This window comes from Podarcis cretensis (assembly GCF_951804945.1).
Source record: "Podarcis cretensis genome assembly, chromosome: 8".
Lineage (NCBI taxonomy): Eukaryota > Metazoa > Chordata > Lepidosauria > Squamata > Lacertidae > Podarcis > Podarcis cretensis.
Window position 1 is genome coordinate 21,023,052 of NC_137177.1, and position 13,029 is coordinate 21,036,080.

The following is a 13,029-nucleotide window of genomic DNA, read 5'->3' on the forward strand; positions in this document are numbered from 1 at the left end:
TCGCTGTAGTAAACCTGTACAACTCCAGGGGGCGCTGTGGGTGCCTCTTTGCATCCTGGGTTCTGCAAACTCACCTTACATGATAACCTGCTTTTCTCCTCGCTGCAGGCTGGTCACGCTACTCCATTGTTGGAGATGCATCTGCTGGGCAACATAACCTGAAGATTGACTACGCTGAACTGGATGATGATGCCATCTATGAATGCCAGGCCACTCAGGCCGCCCTGCGATCACAGAGGGCCAAGCTGACCGTACTCAGTGAGTTCTCTTCACACACACCCCACTTCATTCCTCGGACCACTGACACGATTCTCCCACTTCACCCTCTTTTCAAGGCGGGCCCTTCCTTGACCAGAGTTGCTCAGGCTTGAGAGTGCTTAAAATCCAGTTTTTCAAAACCGTTCTTTCTCCACCCAATAATGATAATGATAATAAGGGCTCTACTTGTATTCTTAGCAGGCTGTGTGCTTTGTGCATTGAATTAGTAGTAGTAGTAGTAGAAGTAATAATAATAATAATAGTAATAATAATAATTCATTATTTATACCACGCCCATCTGGCTAGGTTTCCCCAGCCACTCTGGGCGGCTTCCAACAAAATATTAAAAACATGTTACAACATCAAACATTAAAAACTTCCCTAAGCAGGGCTGCCTTCAGATGTCTTCTAAAAGTCCGATAGTTGTTTATTTCCTTGACATCCGATGGAAGGGTGTTCCACAGGGTGGGCACCACTACCGAGAAGGCCCTCTGCCTGTAACCTTGCAGTGAGGGAGCCACCAGAAGGCCCTCGGAGCTAGACCTCGGTGTCTGGGCTGAATGATGGGGGTGGAGATGCTCCTTCAGGTATACTGGACCAAGGCCATTTAGGGCTTTAATGGTCAGCACCAACACTTTGAATTGTGCTCAGAAACATACTGGGAGCCAATGTAGGTCTTTCAGGACTGGTGTTATGTGGTCTTGGCGGCCACTCCCAGTCACCACTCTAGCTGCCGCATTCTGGATTAGTTTTAGTTTTTGGATCCCCTTCAAAGGTAGCCCCATGTAGAGCACATTGCAGTAGTCCAAGCGGGAGATAACTAGAGCATGCACTACTCTGGCAAGACAGTCTGCGGGCAGGTAGGGTCTCCGCCTATGTACCAGATGGAGCTGGTAAACAGCTGCCCTGGACACAGAATTGACCTGTGCCTCCATGGACAGATGTGAGTCCAAAATGACTCCCAGGCCACGCACTTGGTCCTTCAGGGGCACAGTTACCCCATTCAGGACCAGGGAGAAGACAATCCTGGTTAATATATAACAAGAGTTGAAAATTCCTGCATCCAGTTCTGGCTTCTTGGATCTCATACTGGCAAAGCCTTCCTGGCTTTTCTGCTAATCTATCAATGTGTCTTGGCAGCATAAATGGAGCCGGAGGATACGTTGTTGTGACAGCCCATCAGCACACAGCCACAGGGGCCTTTCCAGTCCAGGCCCAGAGGCGTAGCTAGGGGTGTGTGGGGCACTGGGTGCTACATCATGGAGGTGGCACTTGCCACAGGGCCTGCAGCACGCCCGAGCCACATGTCTCTCCTGGGAATGATGCAGTGGCTTGGGCGCCAGCGGGCTCTGCTCTGCCCAAAAAAGCAACACGGGCCTGCAGGGTCCCGGAGTGGAACATGGCTAGGGCACTGGGATTCCGATGTGCCCTGCCTCACCCCGCAGGCACCTCGCCCTGCCCCCTTTCTGTGGCATTCACATGCAGGGCGCTCGTGCCACCCCGGGTGTCCAAGTGGCTAGCTGCACCGCTGCCCTGGCCGAATCCTGTACTCTTTTAGTTGCTAGGAAGTAGGGCTGAACAAATGGGTCATTTGCAGTTTCTCTCATTTTTCCCAGTCTGGAATTTAGCTCCCCACATTTCTGCAGCAATTTGAGATTATTATTTTTTGCCAAAAACGAAAACCCCCGCCCTCGTGAAAATTCACCAATTTCAGTGTGGATTTCTCCTAACAGCTGCCGTTTTGACAAATATACGCATTTCTGCAAGCAAGGTCCCCTAATATAATGCATTTTTTGTATATTACTTTCACTGTCATATCCATGCATAGGCATGCTTTACCCTAATCTAGGCATTTTTGTACGCGTGGCTTGGCTGCATTGCAAAATTCGGAGCTGTGTGAATTTTAAAGGGCAGCTGTGGCTCACTTCATTGGCTCATTTGAAAACGGCAAATTAGGTAGCTTTGCCTTTAAATGTGAGATGAATTGAATTTCTTCCCCATCCCTATGGGCTACTCAAGACGTCTCTCCACTAGTTAGGAATTCCTGACTCACTGCTTTTGTAGCACACCTTCCTGTGTCTCGGCTGAATCAGAAATATACTTTTACGCTGGCTCACTCTCCTATGTGCGATGAAGAGTTGGCGTGCATCTGCCCCATTACCACCAATGTGCCCACCTGGGGATTGAACCTGGGACCTTCTGCATTCAAAGCAGGTGTCCTACCACTGAGCTACACCCCTTCACTGCTATCAGAGGCCTAGATCTCAGTGCCATTTTAATGCCAGCTTTGCAGACGAGCTCATGCTTCGCATGCATAGTTCCTGGTTCTATCCCCACCATCTCACATTTAAAGGATCTGATGAGCAAGTGATGGGAAAGACTTTCCACCTGTCAAGGTTGGCTTGTCACAGGTGTGGGCAGGTAAGGATCCAGCCCACCAGCTGCGTTCAGCAGCCCACCCCAGCCCTATATTAAAGATGCACCCAAGGACCAGCTACTGCAGCCAGGACTTTGCTGCAGTCCTATCTGGCTCTGCTCACACCTGGCAGTGCTGCTCCCTCTGTAGACCTCAGCTAATGGTTTTCTGGAGAAAGGACCCACATACATGATAAACTGGTTTTGCTGCATATCCCCTGAAGAATGGGGGCCAGCCAGAAAAATCTGCTGGCAGGAAGCTGCTGGCTGTTGTGCAGTAAACGATTAAGTGCTTCACTTCTCCCTCTTCACAAAATCTGGCTCCGGTGGAAACTCTCTCCTGCTGCTGCTTCTGTCCTGCCCAGAGTGTTTTTGTGTTTTTTTCTGGAGAAGCTTGTGTGGCCCAAACCTCTTGCACCTGGGAGCGCCCCCCTACCAGATAACACAGCTAACCTATCTTCTCCATGTCTCTTCTTCCAAGTCCCTCCCAATGACCCCGAGATCCAGAACGGTCCCATCGTGCATGTGATATCCAACATCCCCTACAACTTGTCGTGCCGTGCTGCCGGGGCCAAGCCAGCTGCCGAAATCAGCTGGTACCGAGATGGGCAACGCCAGGAGTCTGCCGTGTACTCCAAGGTGAGACTTTGCTGAGTGTTGGCAAGAGCTAGACAAGCAGAGAAGGGGGATCAAAAGTAGGACAGCGAGTCTGAGATCTATCTGGGTAAGCCTGGCGAAACGTCCAGCACCCTCCCTTCGTCCAACACAATCTGGGTTGTCAGGCTGACTTATCCTTTCACCTAGTGCTGCTGTTGCCGAACGACAAGTCGGTCCGTAATAAAAGCAGGCTCCTCCACAATTTAATTGTGAATGACAGGACTGACCTGGTATGTATTACCGAGACCTCAGTGGACAACTGGGAAGGCCAGATCTCTTCCAAGCTCTTGGTGGTGCAAAAACACAGGTTGTCACTGTCACTCATTGTAACTCCATCCTTCTCCATTATTTTTCACCGAGAAACTAATGTCAGGTTTTAGGGGTTGTTCTGAGTGTTATGGTTAGGATTAGGGTCCCAGAGATGAAACAATAGCCCCCACTGCCCAATAAAAAAGGTAAAAGGTAAAGGACCCCTGGATGGCTAAGTCCAGTCAAAAGCGACTATGGGGTGCGGCGCTCATCTCGCTTTCAGGCCAAGGGAGCCGGCATTTGTCCACAGACAGCCTTCTAGGTGATGTGCCCAGCATGACTAAACCGCTTCTGGCCCAATGGGACACTGTGATGAGTGCCATAGCGCACGAAAAAACTGTTTACCTTTCTGCTGCAGTGGAACCTATTTATCTACTTGCACTTTGACGTGCTTTCGAACTGCTAGGTTGGCAGGAGCTGGGACAGAGCAACGGGAGCTCACTCCGTCATGGGTATTCAAACAGCCAGCCTTCCAATCAGCAAGCCCAAGCGGCTCAGTGGTTTAGACCACAGCTCCACCTGCGTCCCTGTTACTGCATGAGGGGTGCTGGTGAACCCACAGTTGATTGTGCTTGGGGACTTCAACCGCCACACCAAGCCTGCCTTATCTGGGCTGGCTCAGGACTTTGTGACCATATCAATTAAGGGACTATCTCAGCATACCAGGCATGGGGAGCCTGTGGCCCTCCAGATGTTCAGTGAATCATAGAATTGTAGAATTGGATAGGGCCACAAGGTTCATCTCGTCGAACCTCCTGCAATGCAAGAATCTTTCACTCAATGTGGGGCTCAAAGCCACAGTCCTGAGATTAACAGTCTACTGCTCTACCAGCAGGGTTGGACTACAACTCCCAGCATTCCTTAGCATTGGTCATGCCGGCTGAGGCTGGTGGGAGCTGTAGTCCAGTGGCCACTGGAGGGCCACAGATTCCTCAGTCCAGCTTCCTCAGTTAAGCCACCACCACTTTGAATCATGCTCAGGAACAGACCAAAGCCCAGCAAAGTTATTTCAATATAGATGAGATGCATTGCACAGCAGCGAGCTTGGCTCCAACACTCAGTGTACATTTGAACAAGAAGACATGATCGATCCCGGTGTTCTATGAAATGTACCTGGTGATATACAAGCTTTCAGCCACTGGTTGTTGTATTCACACATTCACAAATGGTAATGTTAGACCTGCCTGACCTGAGGGAAGGAAGAAGCAAGGGAGCCTAGGCCACAAAGCATGCATGCCACCAGCTCCCCATTGGCCAGAGAGGACCCTGTTGCTCTACATTTGGTATATAATGTATTCATTTTAGGGTTTTAAAATGGTAAATCCCCTTGGGTACCTTGGCGGACAGGCAGTGTAGAAATCCAATAAATGAATACTAAATGCAGGCTGGAAAAAGGAAACGTGTGTGTGTGTGTGTAGAGGCGCTGTCTCCAGAGAGTGGCTACCCAAGGAAATATTCAACATGGAAACCCTTCTCCTTCCTCTCCTGCAGGCCCTCATGGACGACGGCAAGCGAGAAGTGGCTGTCAGCACCCTCCTCTTGACCCCCAGCAGCAGGGACATGGGCAGCTCGTTCACCTGCCGAGTCAGCAACCCAGCAGCCCCAGCCGGCAAGCAGACCACAGTCACCCTCAATGTGCAATGTGAGCCCACAGGGCATGGGCCTGCCAGGAAGGGGTGGGACTCTCTGACAGCGCATCTGCCTTCCGCGCAGAAGTTCCTGGGTTCAGTCTCCCGGCACCTTCAGTTGTGGCTGGGCGTTTTCCCTGCCTGGAGAGGTGCTGCCAGTCCGTGTAGGCAGTACTGAGCTGGTGGTCTGATTCAGTATGAGGGAGGCAGCTTCCTATGTTGAAGGAGAGCTGGGAAGAGAGGAAACAGAGCTGTTTCACATGGCGGGATGACTTTGTGGTACAATAAATGTGGCCACATTCGCACTGTAAATTTAAAACACTACGATGCCATTTTAAACAACCACGTCTTTCCCCAAGGAATCCTGGGAAATGTGGTTTGCTAAGGGTGCTGAGAGTTGTCAAAAGAGATTCCAGTTCCCCTCACAGAGCTACAATTCCCAGAGGGGTTGAACAGTCAATCCCCTTTCCCAGGGAACACTCTGAATTGTGTGTAGTTCTGTGAGGGGAATAGGGGCCTGCTGACAACTCTCAGCATCGTTGATAAAGTACGGTTTAAAGTGCTGTGATACCGCTTTAAATGCATAGCTCAGATGGGGCCTCAGCCACTGTGGGGTGGTCCAATGAAATAAGAGCTTGGAGCCGCCCTTGGAGTCCTTATGTCCTGCAGAAGCAGTGCTCTTGGTACCTTGCTGTGGTTTGGGGCTTCTGAAAGCATGGAAACCTGGAGGAGCAAGCTATGTGGAATCCTAGCTACCTGCCCTGGCAGCAGCCTAACTGACTGTACCCAGGTGGAACAGTTAAGAGACACTGCATAGGTTAATAATAAGGGTGCTAAGCAGATTCAGCGATGGATAGTCAAAGATCCAAGCTGATGCTGGCTATAGGTACAAACTTTGGTACCCATTTCCCAATTGAGATAAAGGCCTCGGGGAGAAATAAGGCATAAATCTTACCCTTTGGGGTATCCCTTCACCAGGTCACTGGGGCCTTCACACTAAAGGAAATAAATGTTCAGGATTTTCATCCGTTCCTCTCCCTCCGTCTTGCAGATCCACCGGTTGTCATGCTCTCGGTGCAGCCACAAACTGTGGCCGAGGGTGGCAAAGTGAGCTTCCTCTGCACGGCCACCTCCAACCCCGAAGTGACAGGCTACAGGTAAGGGCTAGAAAGAGGAGAGAGCCTGCCCATCAGAGATCATGCAGCAGCAATGGTGTGACTGGGATGCCCTCTAATGGCAACACTGGAGATGGCACGCTCATTGATGCTTGCTGGTTAGCAAGACAGCAAAGTGTATTTGCTTTCTTTTGCTGTGGTTCTTGCACTTTCCTCGCCCTTCCTCACCTTTCAAAGGAAGACAAGACCCCTAGGGAATCAGGCCAGAGGTCCAATTAGTCCAACATCCTGTTTCCTTCAGTGGCCAGCCAGATGCAAAATGCAGGACATGAGAGCAATTTGGCCCTCTGCCGCCCTCTCAGGTGGTGGCGTTACTGCATAGCCATCATGACTAGTACCCACTGACAGCCTGACCCTCCAAGCATCTGCCTAATCCCTCTTTTAAACCTTCTAAGTTGGTTGCCATCTCCAAATCTTGTGGCAGAGAGTTCCACAGTTCGACTCTGCCCTGTGTGAGGAAGTCGTTTCCTTTTGTCCATTCTGAATCTCCCACCTTTCCGCTTCATTGGATGGGCCCCGGGGAGGGAGATGAACTTCGGTTCACTTTCCCCACACAGCGCATGATTTTATATATCTCTCTCAAGTCCCCACACGCTCCTTATGCACCTGCTTTCTAAATGAAAGATCCCCCAGCATTGTATGGCATTCCACACAGGGCAGGAGAGGGCAATATTTTTTGGGTCCATTGGGTCAGAGATCTTCCCTTCCTTCAATGGGCCAACTTTGATGAACCAACCACCTGACATCGTATTGATTTTGGGTGATTGACAAGTGGGTTGTCACACCCTGCTGTCCAAGCTGAACTGCCGAGGTGAGCAGAGATCCTGCACAAAGCCAGGAGTGAACTGTCTGCCCATCAGGGGGCTCAATCCTGCTTTGTGCAGGGTTCGGGTACTGGGAACTGGCTGGTGCACCTGAAGTAAGCAGGATTGAACTCCCCACATGTCAGCGGGTGTAGGGATGGTTCAATCCTGCTCTCTGCAGCTGCATCCCCACCTGCCCTGCACCTGATGTCACATATGATGGGCATGGTTTTAGGGGGGAAATGGCTTCGTGGTCCAAAATGGGTAGGCCTTGCGACCCACATTTGGCCCATGAGCCAGAACATCCCTGGCCCTGACGTCGGGGAACCTTTCCTCATAAAGGACCCCTTGAGCCAATCTCTCCTAAGACCGCACATCTCTTCACAGGTGGGCGAAAGGAGGTGTGCCTATCTCGGAGGCCAATGGCGACAGCTACGAGGCAACGGTTGACCAGTCCTTCTTCACAGAGCCTGTGTCGTGTGAAGTGTCCAATGCTGTGGGCAGCACCAATGTCAGCACACTGGTGGATGTGCATTGTAAGTAAAGGAGGTGGCTCCAGATCCCAAGATAAATGGGGGGTGTAGCTCAGTGGCAGAGAACACACTTGATCCCAGAGTCAGCCCCCGCCATCTTCCCTTAAAAGAATAAAGAAGTAGAGCAATGGGAAAGACCCCTCTAGGAGACCTGAGAATGCCAGAGACAGTCCGAGTGAAAAACACTGAGCAAGGTGGATAAATTGCCAGACTCTGGGGTCACCAGTGTGACAACTGCAAGTGTCCACTAGTATCTCCTAAGTCTCAGTCAATATGCCCTCAAAAATCCACAATGTGTGAAAGACCTTTGCTCTTCCTGCTCCGTTCCTGCTTGAACTTGCTTGGCTGCCCCGACATGGCCTCCACAGCAGCCATTTTGTGTCACAATGCCACACGCACAACGGCAGCCATTTGCTCCCACAGCACTTTCTCAAAGGCCAAAGCGTGCCCACTGTCCCAAGAAGATTGGTGACCCCCGGCCTGGCCTTGTCTAAGGCAGCTTTCAATGCGCCTAAAATGGAGTTTGGTAGAGGGTCTTCCAAGGTTTATTCTGCTTATGGGTAATGCAATTAGGGTATATAACTGTGATAAGTTCAGATAATGGACTGGCAGGCTCTCGACTCAGACAGTCCCTTGCCATCCTGCTTTGCCCAGCACCTGTTTGGCTAGTGTAGGTCATGACAGGAATCCTTGGAATTACAGTCAGGATGGGTGAACAATCTCTGTTGGCCTTGGAAATGATGGAAAGGTGCGTTGCAAGCAATCGCTTTTGAGTCCTCTCACAAACATTGGAACGTTTTTTGAGTACTCAGAAATATTACGGGTGGTCGGTGGGGAACAACTATTATTCCCACCTCTCTCTTCTCCAGCAAAAAGCCTTGTTCCAGCAAAAACAGATGCTCTAGTGGGAGGGAAAAGCACACTTTGCAAGGGGTTAAGCTTTTGCACACATACACACGAACAGCAACTGTTATTTTGTGATCAGCCCTGCTGGAAGTGCCCCTATGCAAGCTGTTGGAGACATCATTTCCTTCAGTTTGCAAATAGGTCCTTTGATGGACTTGACCTTGGCTCAGAGTGTAACAACCCTGCTCAGAATGGGCTGTGTCTGCTTCAGCCCTGCTCACAAAAATTCGAGCAGGGATGCTCATAGATTAGTCAGGCACTAGCTCTAAATTATGGGACGCAGGTGGCGCTATGGGTTAAAGCCTCAGCGCCTAGGGCTTGCCGATCAAAAGGTCGGCGGTTCGAATCCCTGCGGCGGGGTGCGCTCCCACTGCTCGGTCCCAGCGCCTGCCAACCTAGCAGTTCGAAAGCACCTCCAGGTGCAAGTAGATAAATAGGGACCGCTTACCAGCGGGAAGGTAAACGGCGTTTCCGTGTGCGGCTCTGGCTCTGGCTCTGGCTCTGGCTCTGGCCAGAGCAGCGATGTCACGCTGGCCACGTGACCCGGAAGTGTCTCCGGACAGCGCTGGCCCCTGGCCTCTTAAGTGAGATGGGCGCACAACCCCAGAGTCTGTCAAGACTGGCCTGTACGGGCAGGGGTACCTTTACCTTTACCTTTTAGCTCTAAATTTTCACCCCAACCCTAATGTAAGTCAATGTGCTTCCTATACCCTCTTGTTATGATTCTTACAAAACCTCCAGAAGGCAGCCACTTCCAGTATCATTATTCCCATACTGCAGATAGGGAGACTGAGGCTGAAGGTCAGTTGCTCCGTTCAACTAACTCTCGGCAACCCCTTTCTTTCTGTCTGCAGTTGGACCCCGCCTCGTCTCTCAGCCAAAGCCCCTGACGGTTGACATTGGTGCAGACGCCTCTTTCACCTGTACCTGGACTGGGAACCCTCCTCTCACCCTGGCCTGGACCAAGAAAGGGTCTAGTGTGGTAAGTGCAGCATCAGCCCCCTGTTCAGATTTTTATTATAGCAACAACGAGGAACAAATATGAAATAGGAAGAGTCTAATATGGCAAGTGATTTACACCAGGAGCCCATGCGCTCTGAACTTGCTTGCAACTTTCAAATCATGCCAATTTCCATTTTTTCCCCCAAAAGTTGGAAGTTAAAAAAATAAATAGCTCTGGGATTGTAATTTGCAAATTACACCAATTTTTGAAGAAGAAAAGAAATAGATCTCGGAGGCCCACCTGCCACTGCTTCACTTGCCTATAAACACAGAAGGCAAGAGAGTAAAGGATACCCTGCCCACTTTGCCTCTGGCCCCGCCCATCGCCAGCAAGCAGCCCCCAACAAATTACCCCCAGGGACTGGGGTCAGGAGAGAGACTCCCCACCCCTGCTGGAAAGATTCCTTTGGTCCTAAGAGAGCCACGACCAGAACTCCTTGTACCAACAGGTGCTGAGCAACGGCAACACTCTGCATCTCAAGGCGGTGACGCAGGAAGACGCCGGTGTTTATGTGTGCAAAGCCATTGTGCCGCGCATTGGAGTGGCGGAGAAGGAGGTGACCCTGGCTGTGAACGGTGAGGGGCCTTGCCTTGCGTCGGGACCGGGTGGCGGGTGTGGCAAGACTGTTAAAGGGAGCAGAGCAAAGCAAAGATGGGATAGGATTGCAGCTTGCCTTGCCTGGGGACCATAAGAAGCTGGCTTAGCTTAGACCATTCTCGTTCCTACCTGGAAAAGCCAGGGATGGAACCATGGATCTTTCTGCTCTGTATGCATGGCAGATGCTTTACTATTGAGCTGTATGCCCCCCCTTCCCTGGGAAAGATAGGAGGGAGCCTTGATGAAATCTGCAAGCCTCTACATCTGAGATGCTCTCTTTTTCACCAAATCATAGCCAGCTCCTGTAGCCTTCTAAAACAGTAACTAAGGGATGGGGAGGGAGAAAGGGCCTCTTCTGTTTTGAACACTGCCCTGACTGCGTCCTCCTTTCCAGGTCCACCCATTATCAGTGCAGAACCAAGCCAGCAGACTGCGGTGGGGACCAAGGCACGGCTGGAGTGCTTAGTGGGGAGTGTCCCACCTCCCGATAGGATAGTAAGTGCTTCAGTCTGCTAGCCTTTACAGACCTGCTGTTCCTTGTCCCTTAACCTGTGTGTACTTCAGTATACCTGAAGGAGCGTCTCCACCCCAATCGTTCAGCCCAGACACTGAGGTCCAGCTCCAAGGGCCTTCTGGTGGCTCCCTCACTGCGAGAAGCGAAGCCACAGGGAACCCAGCAGAGGGCCTTCTCAGCAGTGGCACCTGCCCTGTGGAATGCCCTCCCATCAGATGTCAAGGAAATAAACAACTATCTGACTTTTAGAAGACATCTGAAGGCAGCCCTGTTTAGGGAAGTTTTTAATGTCTGATGTTTTATCGTTTTTTAAAATATTATTATCATTAATTCTGTTCCCCAGAGTTGCTGGGGAAACCCAGCCAGATGGGCGCATTATAAAGAATGAATTATTATTATAAATTATTATAGTAGCACTTTGCAAGCTCAGGAATTCAGCATTCTGGATATCTCAACTTTTAAATCAAGAGTACACAGGTTTCTAGCCCTCTGGAAGTACATAATATTACATAGGCACAGCGGCTATTGGATAGCTGTTCTTAAAACATGTGTGCATTTTTTTCTGCCCATCTTGGGGCAAGCTCTGGCAGCTTTCACTATCGTTTCAAGTTGAATTTCACTATTTCTTTATTATACAAGTATCTTCATCCTACCTTTCAGCTGGAAAAGGGGGGAGGGAAGTGATGGTCAGGACTGCTTATAACAAATTTGACAGGAGCACATTATAAAAATGAAAACACATCAAATCAGGGATGAGCTGCAGCATCAAGCTGCTGTTAAAAATAAGGATTGGTTCAATGAGCTCTTCAACTTGTGCTCTACAACAGAGTTATGGTTGTTCCCCAACCAAAACTGCTTGTGATATCCCAAATGTGGCTATGCTGCAGCTTCAGGGTTGCTCTGAGCTGAGACACATTCTGAGCAGGCTCTCCATCGGAGGGTGTGGGGCTCCGCCAGACACAGCATTGCCCTTTGCCCCCTTCAGCAGTGGCAGAATGAATTGTGCAAAATAAGCAGCTCAGTGTGCAAAAGTTGCTTAATCTGCAGGATTTATATGGGTCACTGAATTCAGCGTTTCTTGGCCCAGAATCCCAATGTTCCTATCCCAAAGCACACAGCGTTCTGGCCTTTTAATTTCTCCTTGACCAACTAGAGGAGATCCATGGGATTTTTTATTTTTGCTTTTTGTCCAGTTCAGATTAGAGTTGCAGGGCTTTGTGGGGAACTTTGGGGCTTCCAGTTGTTGCTGAACTGCAACTCCCATCATCCCTGGCAATTGACCATGCCTACTGGGGCTGATGGGAGTTATAGTTCAGGAACGTCTGGAGGACCAAAGGTTCCCCACAATTGGGGATAACCTTTGCCCCTCTGTGCTGTTGTTTTTTCTGGCAGAAATCTCCCTCCACCTGCTAAAAAAAACAACCTACTAGCTAATGAGTCAAAACATAGATGCCGTGGTTGCTCTCGGGCAAATGGCTTAAGGGGAGGGGTGCGGTGTTCACCTGAGAGAACAGCGCGGAGGGGGAAGGGTTAAACCCGCTCCTCCAGTCCCAGCCTGAATCAGGATCCCATATGTGTTTCCACCTGCCTCCAGATGGCAGATTGCCACCCCCCACCCAATCCCAGATCAAAGGTTTTTGAGAGGCTGGTGGGTTTTTAGAAAAGGGGGAGTGGGGAACCCTGCATTCTTGAAAGTCAGTGAATGATACAACTTGGATACACCAAGCAGAGCAAAGGTTTATTGACTTTGTTCCCACCACGCCAATAAATCCTCAGAGGGCCTAGCGCTCCCCTTGCAGCTTTAAATCACTACGCAAGGTGCCTATTAACATCTGGAGAGCTATTTGTGGGTCGTGACTGACTGTGCAGTTCTGGTGATTTCCCAGCCCCCTTCCACTCGAGAGGCAGAGATCAAACAGATCTGCAGCAGCCTGGACAAAATAAGCAGATTTTTGTGTGTGGTCTATTTTTCTACATTTCACACAAGAATTTTTCTATGTTGCGCACAAGAATCTGAAAGATTCTTGCATGGTGATTTTGGTGCACCATGAGTTGATAGTTTATGTTTTGTTTTGTTTTTGCATGGTGCAAACGATCCCATTTTTTCCATAGTGGTTTTTTATGTTGTTGTTTTTTGCACGATGCACATGTTCAGCCAGCCACAAGGTGGAGGAAATGCCACATGGAGTTGTGTTTCTAAAGAGTGTGCATGTGACAACTGTCACACATGC

General features: G+C 50.0%; 1 protein-coding gene across 3 annotated transcripts in view; it reads left to right on the forward strand.

Annotated features, from left to right (window-relative positions):
* KIRREL2 (kirre like nephrin family adhesion molecule 2) overlaps window positions 1-13,029 on the forward strand; it is a 61,945-nt gene that overhangs the window by 39,328 nt on the left and 9,588 nt on the right. For all 3 annotated transcript variants that reach the window (XM_079986004.1, XM_079986003.1, XM_079986002.1), the window contains exons 3-10: window positions 109-258; window positions 3,155-3,312; window positions 5,131-5,281; window positions 6,319-6,424; window positions 7,633-7,781; window positions 9,539-9,666; window positions 10,136-10,262; window positions 10,679-10,779. In XM_079986004.1, coding sequence (XP_079842130.1) covers window positions 109-258; window positions 3,155-3,312; window positions 5,131-5,281; window positions 6,319-6,424; window positions 7,633-7,781; window positions 9,539-9,666; window positions 10,136-10,262; window positions 10,679-10,779 — 1,070 coding nt within the window. The remainder of the gene's footprint in view (window positions 1-108; window positions 259-3,154; window positions 3,313-5,130; window positions 5,282-6,318; window positions 6,425-7,632; window positions 7,782-9,538; window positions 9,667-10,135; window positions 10,263-10,678; window positions 10,780-13,029) is intronic.